The following is a 19,678-nucleotide window of genomic DNA, read 5'->3' as shown; positions in this document are numbered from 1 at the left end:
AAATCATTTGCCCAATACAAGTACTTATATTAAAACAAAAAAGAGTTGACAAATTTTATTCACAGAAAACTTATGTAAAACTCAATGATGTATTCCACAGGTATTAATTACTAACAACTACTAATAACCAATAAAAAGACAAGACATTAATATAAATAAACTACATGGACTTGGGGGATGAAACAGATGATAACTAAAAGTTTTGCTAATTGGGCCAAACTTTCCAAAGGGGAATATAAAGAACATACAAATTAGAGTTCTCAAAGTTGTATGAAGATAAATAATTATTTGATAATTTAAGGATAACTGTGAATTTTACATGAAAATTTTGTTGAACAAATGAATGAATTCCCAACCATGGAAGAGTGTCTGGCACATAGTAGATACTCAAATGTATGTTGAATAAACGAATGAGTTAAGCCCAAGTTTCTTTTCGAAAACTAAGACCAAGAAAATTTTAAATGTTTGAAAGACATGTTATTGACTACTTATAGGCACATTTTTCAAATGAAGACAGGAAAACTTGGTTCAAACAAATGAAAATATAAGGACAGCTCTAGACAAGGAACAAGGCAAAATGATCTCTTGTCTTGATCTAAAATTAATTATATTCTGCCATTACATTTTCAGAAGGGAACAAAACTGAAATTATATAATCTCTCAAGACTAAGATATTAAAAACGCAAATGAGAAAAACACGTCTTCTTTATTTTCCCTTTCTTTCTCTGAACAGATATTAAATGAACACTTACCATAGCAGGTGCTTATTCCTTTCCTTCTTTTAGATCCAATGGATTGAATAAGCCAGAGACAGATTAGCCAAGATTGTAAAAGAGGTAAATTTCTGCATGTCAACTGTCATAACTCATGCTCCATTTAATTCCTACTGTTCCACATACAAGGTATATTTACAATATATCCAGCTCAGCTTCATATATTTATTTCTTCTAAAAATAAAACAATTTTCATAACAGTACATTAAATTGTACCTTAATTTTTTTCTCTTGAATTGACTCATGGATGCGTTCTCTTAGGGGTTTCACCAGTGAATTATTCACTTGTGTGGGAGATCTATGTCCAAAAAAAGCAAAAATATATAAACCAAAGTAGCTTTTAAACTAGTTTTCACCCATCCCCTACCCAAAAGCAGTTATGGGATAAAAGACAACTGAATCCAGTTGTTCATAATACCATACAAAAGCATCAGTATTTCTATTCTGGGAGTTTTAAATATTAATAATTTGCTTAAATAATTAATTCAGTCACTAAATATTTCAGCTTCTACTATATGTAAAGCACTGTATAAGATATTATGAAGGCTAGAAAGTCGATTCATTCATTGGTCCTGAATTCAGGCATCCTGAAGTCTAAATAAGGAAAGTAAGACATTCACATAACTGAAATTCAAAATAAAAAAGGACAAGCGCCATAGCAGGGGAATTCAAAAGAGAAGAACACAGTTTAGAAAAAGGAGGGTCAGCGAAGACACAATGGAGAAGGAGACACTGGAGCTTTGGAGCCAGACAAACCTGGATTTCTCAATAAATTCTTTTTTGGCCTAATAGAGCCAGAGTTATAACTCCTTTGACTCAAAAGACTATTATATAAGAATAAAGGATAGTCTATTCTAAGAAAGAGTAGTTTATAACCTTACATTGACTTATATTCACACACCACATTGTCCTTAACTTTATCATTTCAACGCAGACCATTAAAAATTTACTTTACCATGGACCGTCACTTGTCTGCACAATGACAATAGGAAATGCTAAGGTAACTGTAAACAACTGAAATGTGTTTGGCCACGTAAATGAGTACAGAAAAATACCTCTTTAAAATGGATGTGGGGATTAATTTCGTTTAAAAAAATTCTATAACACAAAATAACTTTCTCTAAGAAAACGGGAGAGGGGCTGGCCCAGTGGTGCAGCAGAAGTTCACAAGTTCTGCTTCTGGAGCATGGGGTTCACCGGTTCAGAACCCTGGTGCAGACCTACGCATCGCTTGTCAAGCCATGCTGTGGCAGGCATCCCACATATAAAGTAGAGGAAGATGGGCATGGATGTTAGCTCAGGGCCAGTCTTCCTCAGCAAAAAAGGGGGAAGATTGGCAGTGGATGTTAGCTCAGGGCTAATCTTCCTCAAAAAAAAAAAAAAAACCAAAGAAAATGGTAGAATTCAATCTGAGAGAAAATTTAAATCATTTATATTTCTACCTAAAAGCAAGCTTTGTAAAACAGAGTAAAGTAAAAGGAGAAAAAACAAAGGTTCATTTTCTTTATATTCTTTTCTGGGATTCCAACACAGGGTATAAGCAAATCATTGATAAAATAAATGCTCATTGTTAGGAAAATACGTGGGCATTTTTGAGGTAGAATGTGGAAGAAGTATATCATGCCCAGATATAAAAGGATAATCATGGAAAGCTGGTGAAGAAGATGAGATTTAAAGGAATTAGAGGACAACGTCGAATGATAGACCCTGTACAGTTTCTCTTTAAAGAGAAGAGCAAAGATAGTGGGGCACAGGAGCGTGTGCATGAAGCAATCGTGGAGGAATATGAATAATTTTAGACAAAAGTCAGATTTCTAAAAAGTAGCTCAAGCAGAAAATAGAAAAGATCAAACAATAGGAGGATTTTGTAAAAATTCTCCACAAGGTACTAACTACAATTTAGAATCGTTGTTCTAAAATTTTAAAATTTCCTATAAAGGAATGTTCATTAATTAAAAATATCACCCACCTACTCAACGTTTGACGTAATTGTTGTTAAAACTGGAGAGTATCAATGTCTTGCACAGAATACCAACATTACTTTAGTAAGTATTTTTCTCCATAACGTGAGGAAGAACCAGTAAAGGTCAGTTCCAATCTAAGTTTGGTGTATATACTCTCTCTCCCACTCTCAGGCGGAACAGCACAATCCGCGGAGCAGAGACCTCAGGCTTCAGAGAAAGACAGCTTTGCTGCTTGCTAACTTAGTTCTCAAGCAAATTACTCTCTCTCTCTGAAGTCTCTAATTCTTCACTTATAAAGTGGGATACTATTAAAAGAGGTTGTTATGAGGACTGAGATAATATAAGTGAAATCATTTAGCAAAGTTTTCTTAACACACATATCAAAACAAATATTTCCAAAGCAAAAAACAAGAAAAAAATAAAAACATCTGTCATACTCTCATAAAATACTACCTTCACATATATGTAACTTCTTCACATTCAAATGTTCAATTTCCCTTTAACTAACTTTTGTTTTCTCTCTTCCTGTTTTGCTGTAGTCTTCAATTTCTTACCATAGCACGTACCTTTTTCATAATCAATGAGGTGTTCTTTCAAAGATTTCCTTTATAGACTAGAGTTAACATTCACATACATATAACTCCCACAGTACTTACCTAAAAAGCGTAAGAACGGAAGTTCCATTATGATGAATTGTGTTTTCATCCCCATATAAAAGCTCTGCTTTGTTTTTGGTAGGAGGACTGGCTGCTGCTTCATCTAAAAGAACTAGTAAAGTTTTCACAGTGTCTCTGCCACAGTACGCAGTGCCATGGTTTATGGCATAAGATTTTGGCTAGAACAAAAAATAATTTTAAGTAAATGTAATAATCACCCCTGCTGGGTTAGTCACCTGCCTCTCTTCCATTTCATGTGCCCCTGTTCTCCTTTCTCCTCTATTGTTTAAGTAATAAAACATCAGCCATCAGAAGTGGCTTTAACACATGTGAATATTTCTCCCTCAAGCCATACTAAAATCAATGTCATCAACTTCCAGAAGCATAAAAGAATACAGAAAATAGTATCATCAAAGGAAGACATTAGGTTCTGGTCAAAAATAACATCAGGCTTTAAGTTAGAAGATTTAGCTACCATATAGCTATGTGACCTCAGCCTCATGACTTAACTTCTCTATGTACTTTTTCTCTCTTATACCAAAGAGAGATGGGGCTTTGGTGATCTGAATATCAACTCCACAGATGGCTGAAAGGTCTACTCAAAGGCACAAGCAAAAAACTAGTCGACATTCATTCATTCAGTAATCATTGAGAAGTATATCTAAGTCCCAAGCACTGTGTTTGAAGGTAAGGCTACAAAGGTAACAACCACTGCCTCGAGGAACCCGTAGTCTCCTTGATTAATAAGTAACCATTAATTGCATTACAGAGTGCTAAGTGCGATTTCTAACAGAGCATATACGTGGCGCAGCGATCAGTTTACCCTGGAATCAAGGATGGCTTCATGTAAGAAGAGACACACAGGGGCAGGAGAGGGTATGGTACTTTCAGGGAACAGATAGCATGATATGGCTGAAGAACAGAGTAATAGAGAAAGAGTTATATAAGATGAGCCTGGGAAAGCTTTGTACATCAGGCAAAGAAGTTTTAAGTCAGTCTGTTACAGAGTTAAAATTTCTTGCTTTATTAAGCAAGGAAATAAAACGATCTTATTTAGATTTTAGAAAAATGATGGAAATGTGTAAAATATATTCCAGGGTAAGAATGTTATTAAATCTGGAGACAGGACCACAAACTAAGAGACTGTAATAGTCCAGCTTAGAAATGAAGAACTATGATAGTAACAGTGGAGATAAAGAAAAAGCAGATTAAAAAGAGAGAGCTGGAAAAACTTTGTGACTAGATAGGAGAATAAGGGAAAACATACGATGATATAATACTATATATAGATACATGTCAGCACAAACTCTGAAAGCATTTCTGGCTGGGTTTGATACCAACTTACTAGTTGTGTGTGCTGTATAACGCTGGGAGAGTTGCTTAACCTCGCTATGTTTCAGTAAAGTCACTGGTAAAATAGGGGTAATGAAAGTACCTAATCCATGGGATTATTGGACACTGGACGCAGATATCAAAGTTGCCCTTTCTGGGACACCCTCTGTAGCTATGCAGTTGTATTGCTTTCATCAACATGGTGTTGATCTCCTTCTCTACTTGGCTGACTCAGGCTACCAGGTAAACTACAACGTACAGCTACACTGGAATTTTAACAAATTGCCTACCACAATCTGGTGTTTAATATATATTTTTCATTAGTACCAGAGAAGTCCATATTGTTTAATACTAACTTCACTGAGAATTATTGGATCGTATTTTTCAAAGATTTCTGATTTGGTTGAAAACATAAGATTAAGAACCAGATTGTTTGTATCTTTATTTCCTGTGACAGGAAATGGGAGAGATTGGTGCTCTTAATTATCTGGGTTGTGACAGTTCCTGATTTATACTTATAGTAATAACCTGGTTGTCATTTGAGCCAAGCTAGTCACAGGGAGTGTTAACACACACGAAATACATGGGGCAACAACCTAGAATCTCCCCCATGTCCCACCTTCAAATTAATCTAAAAACATGAATTGTTACAGAAAAATAGCTAAAAATAATCCTCGAGGGCTACACATTTTAAAACAAGTATTAAAATATAAGCAAAAGTCTTTCTTCATATACTGGCTATCACAACCACATCTATGAAAAGGGGCTTTTGTCACTTGAATAATTAAACTGCAACAAATGGATTATAATACATGCTCCAAAATTCTGTTCTAGAGCTAAAAACATAGTAGTCCATTTCTCCTATAATACTATAGTTATAATATTGTATACTGTTTGATTATCGATATAAAAAGACAAGAGGTAAAAGTTCTGGGAACACATAGTTAAAAGACTTCTAAGTAGAGGAGAAATTCCTAATGTTTGCACTAGGCTGGCAATGGAGGTAGAAAATAAGAGACCATGGAGATGGAAAAATTCTATAAAAGAAAAATAAACTGCCGAATGGAAACCATTTCCGTTGCTGTTCTACAGAGTGCTTAGTACTGGGGTCAGAACCAGAGAAACCAGGCTCTTATTTTACATCTGAGTAAACGCGAAAATAATTGTTTTATAAGAATAACTATTTAAAAAGACGACAAAACACCTTAATATCCATCAAGAATTACAAATTTCTAGTGCTGCAGGGGATAGTGAAGTTTATCCAATGCCCTACTTTAATAAATAAAGACAATTTGGCTCAAAGATGTTATGATTTACCTAAGTCGAACATAATCCTCCATAATCCTATTGAGAAACTTAAATTTTCAACAATATTTTATAACACAGGAAACATATTCTTCTGACTTAAGAGGTAATAGTAAACAATTCCTACAACAAGTAGAAGAGATAATGTTTTGTATAGCAGAATAATAAACAGAAAGCTCATTACCCGTGCAGGACTGATGTCAGTGGCACTGAAAGCTACATCTCCTTGTTGAGAATTGATAATATTTTTAATCCTTAAATCCAAATCCTGAGCAACTTTCTCTACCGCTTTGTAAAAAGGATCCTTGCTGTTCTGGCCTTTAATCAGCTGCATCTTTATCACTGAGAGAATACGACCCCCTGCAAAGCTGAAAATAGAAATAAAATCGCCTTTATGATAGTACTAGAAATGACAATATGCTTATAAACTTGAAAATATAATTCCCGGAGTTAATCAACACTTTTCAAAGAATACAGCTTTGATCTTACAAATCAAGCAGCAACACATTTAAGAAAAGGATGAGAACTATTAGATAAAATTAAAAAGTTTTTCTAAAAGCAAGTCATTTCAACAAGTTACTTCTTCCTTGATTTGAAAGCTGAAGGGAAATAATTTAGTTATATATGATATATGATAAAAGATTCAGATGCAGGTATATACACACAATATACTTAAAATCCGTACCTTTAAATACAACTAAGATAACAAAAACAACTACCTCTCACTGAATACCTAGAAACCTATATTACTTTAATCTTAAAACCAACTCAACGAGTATTATTACCCCTAAAATATAAATGAGAAAACTGAGTCTCAAAAAGGTTAAATAGTTTGTCCAAGAACACACAGTGTTCTGGGCTAGGAAGGAGGTGGTCAAGAAGGAGACTGACCTGAAATACTTGACATTTCATCCTAATGTGAGAAGGGATATCATATAGAAGCGGAAATTAAGCTAGTTAATACTGATCTAAAGTAAGCCAGAGACTGGACCATCTATGGCCAACAGACAACGGTTTTAAAAACCTGAAATCAATTGTTTCTTTATACTAAGCCTGAACCGAAGTGGATTTGGGTTGCAGTTCCTGCACTAGAAGGCTGACCTAAAAAATGTGAGAAATATATAGGAGGAAGGATTTTGATACATTACAAGGAAGAAATCAGAGGTGTCCAACAATAGAAGAGGGCTCTTATTTGAAGTTGGGAGCTCTCCATCCCTTGAGGTATCCGTGGAAAGGCTGCACAGCCCCAAATGAGAAGGTGGTGTGGTCTGGCTATGGAGTCAGATGGCCTGAGCACAAATCACAGCTCCCCCACTTTCTACCTTGGGTATGCTATTTAACCTCTCTGTGACTTTTATAGAGGCATAAAGGAAATTATGAATTGAAGTTTTCATCCTCACAGCCTTACTGCCAGGTTTTATGTTTTGGGGAAGAAGCCAGGTTCCCAAACAAACATTGGAAATATGATTGTTCACATTTAAATAGCTGGTCCAAATAGAGAAGGAAAGTCAGAAGAAAACTGCAGAGAGACATAATGTACGACAATGCATTAGATCAAAGTCTGCCAAATTTGTCTGATCATCAGAATCACATTCAGTACTTATTTAAAATATCAGCTCCAGTTCCCACCCTACTGAATCACAATCTGCAGAGAAGGGCACTGAATAACTGGATTGTCTTAAAAGTACCAGAGGTGATTCTTATGACTAGATAAGTTTGGGAAACATTTCATGAAAAAATTAGCTCCTTGAGAAAGGAACCATATTTGACTAATCTTCATACTACCAGTTTACATTCAGCATACAGAAGAAACGATTGACCTGTTTGTTGAATAAATGACCATTATCACACACAACAATATGAAGTCTTTAATATATATTTCACTATTATTCATATTATTATTATTTGCAATGCAAAAGCACTTAGGGGGTTTCCATTTACACTATGGCAGACTAGATACTCTGGGAGAACATCTCACTGAGCTTGGCTGGAATGGGCGGAAATCTCCAAGTACCACCCAATCTCTCCCCAAAAAAGGAATAAACAAGAGCTGGAATGGAAAGCTGGAGGCTGTGAGTGGCAAGCAAGCACGATGAATGGGGTTTTCCTGAGGACAAAAGTCTCCAGTAGCACCGTGATCAGGACAGAAAGTCCTGAGTGGGAGAGGGCAACCAGAGACTTTCACACTGAATCTGAACCTTCAAAGGGGGAAGGGACCACTAGTATGGCTTTTATTATTCTATGTATTTTATATTTTTGAAGATTTTTTTTTAACATTTTCTATTTGGTGATGGCATAGAATACAATTGCTTTTTGTTTATCGACTTTGTGTCCAGCACCACTGTTAAACTTTACTATTAAAAATTTTAATAATTTGCCTTTAGATTCTTGGAGTTTTCTACATATATAATCACATCGTCATCAAATAGTTTTATTTCTTCCTTTTCAATTATTATATCTCCTATTGCTTTTCTTGCGTTATTACACTGAATCGGACATCCAATACTATGCTGAAAAGAAACGATGAGAGCAGGAACTCTCGTCTTGTTCTAAATCTTAAATAGAATGCTAAAACATTTTACCATTAAGTAGGTTTTCTTAGCTCATTTTACACTGAGAGGGAGCCATTTAGGGTGGGTATGGCCCAAGAGACTTCACCTTGGTCAGTCCCCTCCTACCTCAGACTTTAGTGGCTATAATAACAGATCCTCCAAATCACCAAATTCAGCAAATACTCTCAAAATAAAAGCTGGCTTCCCTTCTTGACTTCCCTCTCTGGCTTTCTTCCTTCCCCAAGTTTTTGGCCTGTATTTTCACTACATTTTCCCACTCATCAATATAAGAATCATTTAAAAAATATGTTATCCAGCATCATTAATTATTTTCAATGCAAGGGTCAATCAAGGGACCAGGTCTTCCATCTATCTGTAACTGGAAGTCCGAGGAGACTCTAAGAAGTCTTTTATTTATATAGGCACCTTCTTTTTCAACTAGTTTTTTCTTAATTTTCAATTGAAAGCACAGAAATTAATTGGATGAAATGTAGCCAAAATGAAAACATAATTAACACTATGTGCTTTTTCTGGGAAGTAATCTCTAATGGAAGAGTTTTGGAAAAGATTCAAAAGGATAATAAAATATTTCATAGTGTCATAGTGTCAATTACAAGGACAAAAAAAAAGCTTTCAATGATATTAGGTAAAAGTTACCTTTGCCCCCTTTTCTCATTCCTTCTGCAAGAACAAATATGCTAAATTTTAAAGATGATATAATTCCCCGACTGAATAGTATTTAGGAAGAAATTTATAAGATTTGTATCTCAGATACTTGCCAAGCTCAACATTTTGACCCTTGGCAAAATACCCCAAACACCAGTGCTATGACTAGTCGACTTATTGCTGTGCATTCACCACTAGGGTCAACCATCAGCTCTTTAAATATCTGCTCAGCAACATGGTGGTATAATTCAAACTCTTGCTTCTAGAGCCTAGAAACTCCTGAGGTTTTAACTCATATGACACCAGGACATTTGTGCTAGGCAAAGGGGATATGAAATGAATAAAATATTTTTTTTTAAGAAGTCATCATTGATCATATGATACAGCGAGATACTGAAGGTACAGAGGGAGTCTGAGTAGGGAGGTAAGGGAAGAAGGTGGTAGCCAGGAAGGCATCCCACAAGACACATTATGACTACTCTGGATAAACATTAACAGAATAATTCAGGTGAGAAAGAGGTAAACTGCATCTCCTGACTACTAAATGTGTCACATTAGAGCCCTAGGGCAAAAAGAGAAAAATGAAGCTAGTGAGGAAAAATGCAATTAAATCCCCAAGCTTCTATCAAAACATAGCGATTGACAGAGAACAATAAGTAATAATACACACAAATGATTGGCAATACTTTAATGTAATTACTGACTATCTTTACATTGATTAGCTTTTCCTTACCATCTTCAAGAATTTAATAACTATTTGCTAAAATAAATTATATCTTTAAAAATTAAATGTGATTAAAAGTGTCACACAAAATGTATCAAAAATGCTTCTAAAATGTTTTTAAATAAGAAAAATGTAACATAGGATTTTGCATTGAATAATTTCAACAAGACTTAACATTCTATAAATGCATAATATTTAAGCCAATAAGTATAATGTAGGTGTGCATTAAAAGTTATTGTGTAATACACTTGAAATACAGAATTTTAAACATTTGAGCAACAGGGAACTAACCAAATTACGTAAGCTGAAACCCCTAATTTAAGACACTTTTCAGGTCAAAGTATAGTATGCATTTTATGGTGGCATCTACTGGCAAAATGTAGAAATGCAGCCAAACTATAGCTAAGATGGCCTGATGAAAAGCTGGCAGTGGGGAGGTTAAGTGTGCAAATCCATTCTTCTTTGATTTCTTCCCTGTTGTCTATTCTCCATCTTTCCTTGGACTCAAAGATTATTGTGATTCCCTACCACCACGACCACATTAAAAGACAAGCAGTACAAACTTATACTCAGTCACAAGAGTTAAATACATTTTTATCTCTAAGTTTTAAGGCTGAGAGACAGAGACCAGAGTGAAATACAGGCAGGAGTTGGACCATATAGAATTTGTACATCATACTGAGGTTTCTGGAGTTTTATCCTGTACCTAATACGGAATAGCTGAAGGGTTTTAATCACGGGAGTAACATTTGCTGTTTAGAAAGATCACTGGCAGCCGCAAGGACAACAGGATGGGGTAACTCAAGACTGGAGGCAGAATCGACATCTTGGAGATAAGTGAAAAAGTCCAGGCAAGAAAGGATGAAAGTCTGAAAACAGACTTTTCATAAAAAATGTAAATAAGATAGTAGTTATAGGAATAGAGATGAAGAGAAGGAATATCAAACATGTTAAGTAAGAAGAACTGATGGATCTTGGTGACTGAAGGGATAGAGAAAGAAAAAAGAGGAATTTAACATACATTCCAGGCGCTGGCCTGGTGGCATAGTGGTTAAAGTCACATGCTGCGCTTTGGTGGCCCTGGGTTTGCAGGTTCTTATCCCCAGTGTGGATCTACGCACCGCTGATCAAGCCATGCTGTGGCGGCATCTCACATACAAAGCAGAGGAAGATTGGCACGGATGTTAGCTCAGGGCCAATCTTCCTCACAGACACACACTCACACACACACACAAAGATAGGTTGCAGATTTCTGCGTGGGTGGCTGGAGGGAGAGAGGCTTTATCAAGCTGGGCAGTTCAGGAGGAGAAGCAAGTTTGCAGGGAAAGATGAAGATTTAGTTGGGACATGTTAAGTTTGAGTTGCCTTTGAGATAACAACCTGTACGTAAAGATATATTTTTGAAACTCAGGAAAGAGATTTGAATTTCACTGAAATATAGATTTAGAATTTGCATACATGCAGTCAGAGAGGTACGTGGAAAATAAGAGAATGAAATCTCAGAAGTTACGGGTAGAGTGCTGAAGAAAATAATCAAATTTGAGGACTCAAAAGAGACCAAAGACTATGCCAACTAGAAGATCATAAGTGATCTTTGGCAGAACAGCTTCAGTAGAGTGGAAAAGTGAATGAGTGTGAGTCAGTTAAGTACAGATAAGTAAACAAATATTCTACTCTGTGCCAGAAGCTGTGCTAGGGTTAGGGAATATTGGTGAAGAAAGCAGTAAAGCCCTCACAGAGTTTACAGCCTAGTGAGAAATATATAGTAAATAATCATAAACTGGGAAATGGACTAAAAAATAGTATTTTTTTCCAAGAATTTGAGCTGAAAAAAGAAAGAGAAGGAACTGACAAAGACAGAGAAGATGGTTTGTTATTTTTTTCTTAATCTTTTTAGACTGGGTTAAAGTACTAGGAGAATTTGAAATTGTAAGACAAAATGAATAACCAATGAAATAATGTCCCAAAAGTTTACCCATAATATACTCAGTGTAGAAAATATCCTCTCTTCTCCCTATCTGGGCCTCATTCCACCGCCATTCTCCATGTCTGCCTAACTCCTTCAAATTCATCCTTCAAGATTAGGTTCAACTGTACAACCATCCAGGCTCCCACAAACTAGGTTAATTGTCCTCTCCTCTGTACATTCTTCTATTATTGCATAAGTAGGATATATGTTTTTAGTTTTTATTAATTTTTTAGATTATGAAATGAATATACACTTAATACATGCAAAAATCACCATAAAGAAATGAAGATTGCTCAGGCAGACTATTTAGACACCCACTTGAATACACCCACTATTTAGACACCCACTTCTTCAGTGTCTTCCCTAGAACATAGAATAATTGGTCACTATGACCAGATAGGATACTCAAAACAACTGGCTATTAAGTTGAAGAATTCAAGTCTATTCTCTCACCCTAGATGCCTCTGAAATGTACTTCTATCCTGTCGTATGAATGTACTTCTAACCTGTTGATAACTTACCGCAACCAGAAATTCCTCCAAAGGGAATGTAATTATAACAAATTACACTGGATTTAGTACATGCATTTATATCTTCTCCTTCCTAAAACCCCCCTCAAATGACAAAAAAGTGAGGATTTTAAATTCATAGAGAAAAAAAGAAGAGAAGAGGAGACAATAGTCAATGATAGCAGAAACACATCATGAAAGTATGGAAAAATGAAAAGCAAATGGACAAGTAGTAACTGACTATCCAGAACAGAGAAAGCTAAAACCTAGGTAACTGCTAAAAGAGACAAGAAGAAGCAACCACAGAAATTCTCAGAAACTGAAGGCAATATTGAAGGCTATGATAAGGTAGGGGTGCAAACAAGAAAGCTGGGTGAGAGTCTGTATAAGCAACACCAAGATCCCTAAATCTCCTCTCCTATTCTGAGCAGTCAGACTAGTGCACTTCTCTCACTTCAGCATGGAAAGCAGGAATACTCTGAAGAAACCAAGCCAGAGAGCCTCCAGACCTAGAGGCACCAGGGACCGAAAACACAGGGATTGAGTAAAAGTCTACACACTGAACTGGGAGACTCAGCATCAACCATCCTAGCTCAAATCCCAGAATATTGCCAGCCAGACTTACAGCTTTCAGAAAGAGACTAAAGAATGCCTCCGTAGAAATTTTTGGGTAAGTCCCAAAGAAAAGACCTGTGGTTACTGAGATCTGAAGAAGCCCCAACAAAAGCCAACGGGCCACCATGCTATAATGACATCCACCATGCAGAGCTGCTAATCAGCTTTCTAGGGCCTCATTCTTGAATATGAAAGGACAATCCAGAATCACCAGACATTTGAGGAGCACCTCTAACATGAAAGAGGGCAAAACAAACAAAAAGAACATTTGACTTAAATAAAGCAAAGACCAACCAAGAAGCAGATAAAAATAATCTTAGAAACTAAATATAATAATCTTAGAGAGACAAATGAAACATGACATAAGACCACAATCAAATGTGAGAATAGAATAAAGATATGTGTCTCCCATTTACTTTCTCTGAGAAAGCTATTTGAGCAAAATAAGGGATTTACCAATTAAAAATAGTCATGAGATCCAGGAAACATGGCAGAGGCAAAGAAAATTCACAAGGTGATGATGAAGCTTTAGGGTTGCCACTCTGAAACAGACCTAGGAAGACATCATATAGCTTAGCTGTAGGCAATATTTACAGAGTCATAATAATATAAATTCTAAAATATGACCTAATCTGAAACTGTGGCATTACTATTAGAAAGATGAAAGAAGAGAACTGTGTGCATGTGTCCGTGTATATGGTAGGAGAGGGGAGAGGGGAAAAAGGCGTGTTAGGAGGTTGGTGAGTGGGTAGCAAATCCTCATCTCCAATGGTAGAAAGCTAATAGGTAATGTCTAAAATTGAAAAATAAAAAATAGAAGCATAAAAATTTCATTTAAATGAGGAATATCAAAAAACAAACATAAATAAATATTTAAAGTCAATTCCTCTGAGGAGGACTTTTTTTACTATATGTTTGTAGTACCATTTGACTTTAACAAAGTGTACCTATATTGCTTTGCTAAGAATAAAATATTTAAAAAAATTAATTATCTGCTATCAGAAGAAATGGCCAGGGAATATATTATCTGAAAGCTCAGAAGATGTCACTAATATTGACTATAAGTCATATTCAAAACTCTCTTTCAAATTTACTTCCCCATAATGGATATCAATATAAGAAGATAGAAGGATGCAATTCAGAACAAAATCCTGAAAAAAATTCTTCTTGAAATCTTAAAATGGAAAGAAGTTTCATGGAATAAAATATAGTGATTAAAAGAATGGGTTCCAGGGCCAGAATTGACTGAGTTCAGATTCTAGCTCTGCTACTTAATAACAATGTGACTAAATTACTTAGTCCCAGTGCTTTAGTTTCTTCTTCTCTAAATTAGGTATTTATATAGTACCTATAATGTAAGGTTGTTGTAATGATCAAATGATAATCCCCATAAAGAGCTTAGTACAATGTCTGATACATAGTAAGTGTTCAATAAATACCAGCTATTTTATTAGTACTATGCTATGACATACCAACTACAGTGACAGTGATGTACCATGATTGCAGCATATACAACTTACTTCTGCCCCCACAAATTAATTGAAAAATTACTCACCATCCAATATCCTCATATTATAAATGGGAGTCTATCAGTCAAAAAACAGTCTTCATCCAATATCATATAGAAAACAAACTTCAGATGAATCAAAGATTTATGCATAAGAAAATGAAAAAAAAAACTAGCAAAAAATATAATATAGAATGCATCATGTTTGTCAATTTCCTTACTCATTCTTGGTATGGGTTTCCTTTATTGCTAAATAAAAAGTTTAAAGAAATTATGTATTCAGTCATTTCCAGTACTCGAAAATCGATTTCTTCTCCCAAAAAAGATAAATGGTAAACCCTCTTCTCCAGTCAAATTTAATTTGAACATGGCATTTGACTTTGGCAAAAATTTTGGAATCATAGATAGGCAGAAATTCAAGGGGATAGGTCATGTGATTATAATTTATTCATCTAGATATTTTGCTTCTCCCTATTATTTGGTCTTATGCTTGATCATTTCAATAGCTCTTATATTTGAATCTCTCTCTGATTCGGTGAAGTTTTAAAGACAGATTAATAACACACATTTGTAATTTATGAAAAATCATTACCTTGGATTTGGTATTTCTCCAAGAATCTCATCTAATTTGTCAATGAAATGAATAAAATTAGACAATCCTTTTACATGTGTCCTTAAAGGATCAGATGGTGATGGTGCATATCCTTTCCCTCCAAGCTCTATTGTTCTAATAAATGATGTGGCCACCTGTGAATTAAAACAAATGATTTAGTTATGCTTAATGATTTGGGAAGTTAAACAACAATTTACTTTATGAAGCTAGGTACTTTTCTATATTTCTGAGTATACAGGTAAAGTGAAGCATTTTTTATGACTCATGCCACACTTTGATTCTGAAGCAAATAATCAAAGAAACAAGTGCCAGGCAGAAATCATGCCAGCAAGGGTGATGGCAATGCAGGTGGATGGAGATTAAAGAGTCAAGTAAGGGGACAAATCAAGGGCATAAGAGTGTATTCATAAAAGTATATCAATGACTATAAAGAATTAGTTTATGAATATATTCTTATTAGGTTGACTGCTGGCTACTGGAATTGTTATATGGGACAAAGGGGTTTTTCAGTGTCAATTGTGTTGATTTATTCAAGGTTGGGCAATTAATTCAACTCTTCTAGGCCTTAGCTTCTTTATTTGTAACATACAGATTAAACTGGATAGTCACTAAATCTCATCCAGATTTCACATTTTAGGATTATCTGATCATGTGTAGTTCAAAAGGCCTTGCCTATACAATGATAAAAATATGTATATGATGGCTATACGTAAGAGCACCTCCATCAAAGATGAACGTTCTAAGGCCGTATTTTTCCAAAGTGTATCCTGAGAAACACAAATGCAATGAAATTTCAATAACTGGGGGAAAGTTCTATGGTTAAAAACGTAGGAAACAACAGATTAAATAACAAGGTTAACTTAAGCAGATTTCTTTACAGCAGGACTTCTCGGAGTTTTTGATACACAAACATGTATTATGTATATTCAATGAGGGAATATACTATTTTCAGGTTTTTTGCCCTTGGAAACATTTGTTCAAAGACCATTTAATAGGGACATTTTGCCTTTGGGAATATTTATTTGAGGAGAATTTAATAGGGCTAGCACTCTACAGAATACATGTAGGGAAACACCACGTTAGAGAAATTGGTCCCTTGTGAAATTTGAAGGATACAGTAAAAACTAAAAATACCATGGATTTTCAAATACAGACAGAGAACATATACTAACAATTCAAAAGTTGTTTTATCCTAGTTACAAGAATTCTATATTAAGGTACATGGATATACTGTTCAAAGAGCCTTTAAGAAATCTTGAAAATGTAACATGTCCATACCAAAAAGATAGACATCTGTTTCTCTCGAGCAGCATGTTTCAAATCGGTGAAGGCTTCTCTTCCAAGTCCTCTATCAGGAATATTGAGAACATGAGCCAGAGCCAGGTCATTCTTTGAATTCACTAGCAGGTTTAAATATGAGTAGATAATTTTCTTTGCTAGTAACTTCACCTATACAATAAAATATTATTTTCCTTATTGAAGTTGTTCCAAATCCATAAATAAGGTTTTTTACATGCAGTAAAAATACTTATGATCATTTAATGACAATACCTCATTCAGCTCTTCGGAAAAAAGAGAATTGCCATATCAACCAAAAGTCTGGTTGGACAATTAACACACTCTTACTCATTAAAACAACTTGCCACCAGTGAGAATCTATGAGTAAATAACAGTCATCATAATTGCTGGAAAATGTCTCTTAAAAAATGACATAAAAGATACAGTCCGAAGTCTGTATTTCTAATGAGGCCCGATTTCATTCCCCTGTATACATTTGCCACTAAATAATAACCAGTAATGAAGTCCCCTAAAGCTTAGGGCATGGTCCAGCTGGCACTATTTGGTCCTATACCTACATCCTTTACAGGGCTAAATATAATGGCTGAAGTTGTTAAATTTTTGGAGAATTATTAGATACCTACCAACTTTGACAAAACCAAATAACCAACTAAGTATTAAAATGAAGTTCAAGCAAATGTTAAACCAATTAATAACAAGTAGTTGATGTTGACATTTAACTGGCCTAAAACAGAGACATAGACCATTCAAATACAAGATAAGAAATATTTGAGAGAAGCTGATATGAGCATCAGTTTTCAAATATACTAGACTTGTCCATCAGTCAAATGATAAACCAGGGTATTCAATGATCTTTTTTAAAAAAAATAAAAACTAGCTATTTACAGCTATTCAAGGGCTTATAACTTCTAGTACTGGGGAAGTGATTACGTGACTTCCCACTATAAAATATTAGATAAAATTTTAAAAACATAACTATGTAAAGACACTGGAAATCATCCAAAAAGAAGACAGAAATTGGAGAATTTAATCTTAAAAGAACTGCAAGAAGAAGGGTAAGAATTCCAAGTCTGTGGTTATTCAAGGCCCTACGAATTCCAGTAATGGGGGAGAAGTGAGTAAACATGTGAACCCCACAGACAACAAACATGGAATATTAAATAAAAAATTACAAATGCTATTTAAAAACACTGGAAAGTGTCCAGGGGTAGTCAGAAGCTGGAGGAACATTAAATTTTAAAAGAATTGAGATAAGATGTGTATGGCACAACTAGAGGCACTCACAACTACAATATACAACTATGTACTGGGGTGATTTGGAGAGAAGAAGAGGAAAAAAAAAAAGGAAGAAATAGGCAACAGCTGTTAGCACAGGTGCATTCTAGAGTATATATTCTAGAGATGAAAAGTACAAATAACTGAAACAAAATTTGCTGGGTGGGCTCAAGAGCAACATGGAGAAAGTGGAAGAAAGTCACAGTGAACTTACAGATATAGCAATAGAAATTACTAAATATGAAAAACAAAAGAGGAAAAAAAAGAAGAAAGAATGAAAGAGATCTGTGGGACAAGTTAAAGAAATCCAACATACACACAATTGGAATCCTGCAGAGCAATAAAAGAAGCAGAAAAAATATTTCATAAAATTATGGTCAAAAGCATCCCAAATTTGGTGGAAAAACACTAATTTAGAGATCCAAGAAGCTCCTCAAGTAGGAAACACACAAAGAAAAACACTTCTATACACATTATAATCAAACTCTGACAGCCAAACATGAGAAAAAAGTCTTGAGAGTAGCCAGAGCAAAATGGCACATTACATACAAGGAAACAATAATAAGGTTAACAGGTCATCAAAAAGGAAGTATGAAAGCCAGAAAACATTGGGAAAACATATTAAATATGCTGAGAAATGATCTTAAAAATTACTGGACAATTATAATAATCAAGATAGCATAGAATTTACAAAGGGACAGATGCTCAGATCAACAAAACAGAATAGACAGTCTAGAAATAGACCCAACACAGATACAGCCATTTAGTTTTTTGACATAGGAGCAAAAGAAACAATAGAGAAAGGACAGTCTTTTCAATAATTGGTGTGGGAACAACTGGTCATCCATATGCAAAACAAATGAACTTCTCCTAACTTAAGACCTTTTATAAGGTGTGGATCACCTTATAAAACTCAAAGTGGATCATAGATCTTAATGTACAATATAAAACTATAAAACTTTTAGAAGAAAACATAGGAGAAAATCTTTATGACTTGGAATTGGGCTGAGTTATTAGATATGACACAAAAAAAACAATTCGTAATAGGAAAAAATTGAGAAATTCAACTTCATCAAAATTAAATTCCTTGTATGCAATTCTCTTCTTGTTCTCACCCTCTCAACTACTTTTACCCCACCTTCTGCTCTACAGCCCTCTTCGTTTCTAACTCTTAGACGTTGCTTCCAGACTGTTCACTTGAAATCCTCTCTATTCCCTTGGAAAACTGGACTCAAATTTAAACTCAATCACTCTCAAAACATATGAAATTCATAAGTCTTTCAGTGACTGATAAGTTAGCTAAAGACTCAGGAATTTATTATCCGTAAACTCTAAGAAAATATTTTCCTTATTAAAATTAAAAATTCTTCATATTCCATTCTAATTATATTTTAAATGAGAAAGCCTAAAAGAGATTTTAAAAGGCAGCAATAAAAAATTACAAATCAGGTGGAGTGACATCAGCCTCATGGCGGGGTGAGCTCTTACCTTAGACTCTCCTAAGATAGAATGAAAAAGACATTCATAAAACAACATAGGACATCCATACAACACAATAGATATCTGAGAGACCCACACAGATAAACGTCTGAAGGTGGACATGCTGGACCCTCCAGGAGGAAGAGAAAGAAGGTAAGGTAATCGCCTCTCCCTCCCCAGCAGCGACCTAAGGTGTGGTACCAGGCAGCTATGAGAGGAGTGGGGGAGGGCAGCTCTCTTGGGAGTGCCTTTGCACTCTGAGTTGCCAACCAGCTGTTGGAAAGCTCCAAAACAGAGTAGGCTAAGCAATTGCAGAGGTGTCTTCATCAAGCCAGCACCCCAGGAGGGCAGATAGAGAGGACAGAGCAAAAACACTCCTGGGATCACACATGCAAAAGAAAGTGCCCCACTCCCCCGCCCGGGACACCAACTCAGCCTGT

General features: G+C 35.3%; 1 protein-coding gene across 2 annotated transcripts in view; it reads right to left on the bottom strand.

The window, feature by feature from the left end:
- Nucleotides 1-19,678, bottom strand: part of PARPBP (PARP1 binding protein) — a 63,905-nt gene that overhangs the window by 12,478 nt on the left and 31,749 nt on the right. Inside the window, exons 5-9 of one of the 2 annotated variants that reach the window (XM_008517644.2) lie at nucleotides 16,464-16,634; nucleotides 15,165-15,319; nucleotides 6,215-6,398; nucleotides 3,394-3,572; nucleotides 990-1,071 (exon numbers count right to left, since the gene is read on the bottom strand). In XM_008517644.2, coding sequence (XP_008515866.2) covers nucleotides 990-1,071; nucleotides 3,394-3,572; nucleotides 6,215-6,398; nucleotides 15,165-15,319; nucleotides 16,464-16,634 — 771 coding nt within the window. Of the gene's footprint in view, nucleotides 1-757; nucleotides 948-989; nucleotides 1,072-3,393; nucleotides 3,573-6,214; nucleotides 6,399-15,164; nucleotides 15,320-16,463; nucleotides 16,635-19,678 lie in introns of those variants that run through there. The other variant, XM_070599838.1, reaches the window with a different exon arrangement.

The sequence above is a fragment of the Equus przewalskii genome, chromosome 29, assembly GCF_037783145.1.
Source record: "Equus przewalskii isolate Varuska chromosome 29, EquPr2, whole genome shotgun sequence".
NCBI classification, from domain to species: Eukaryota; Metazoa; Chordata; class Mammalia; order Perissodactyla; family Equidae; genus Equus; species Equus przewalskii.
Note: the sequence above shows the minus strand (reverse complement) of the source record. Positions and strands in the feature narration are given on the sequence as shown.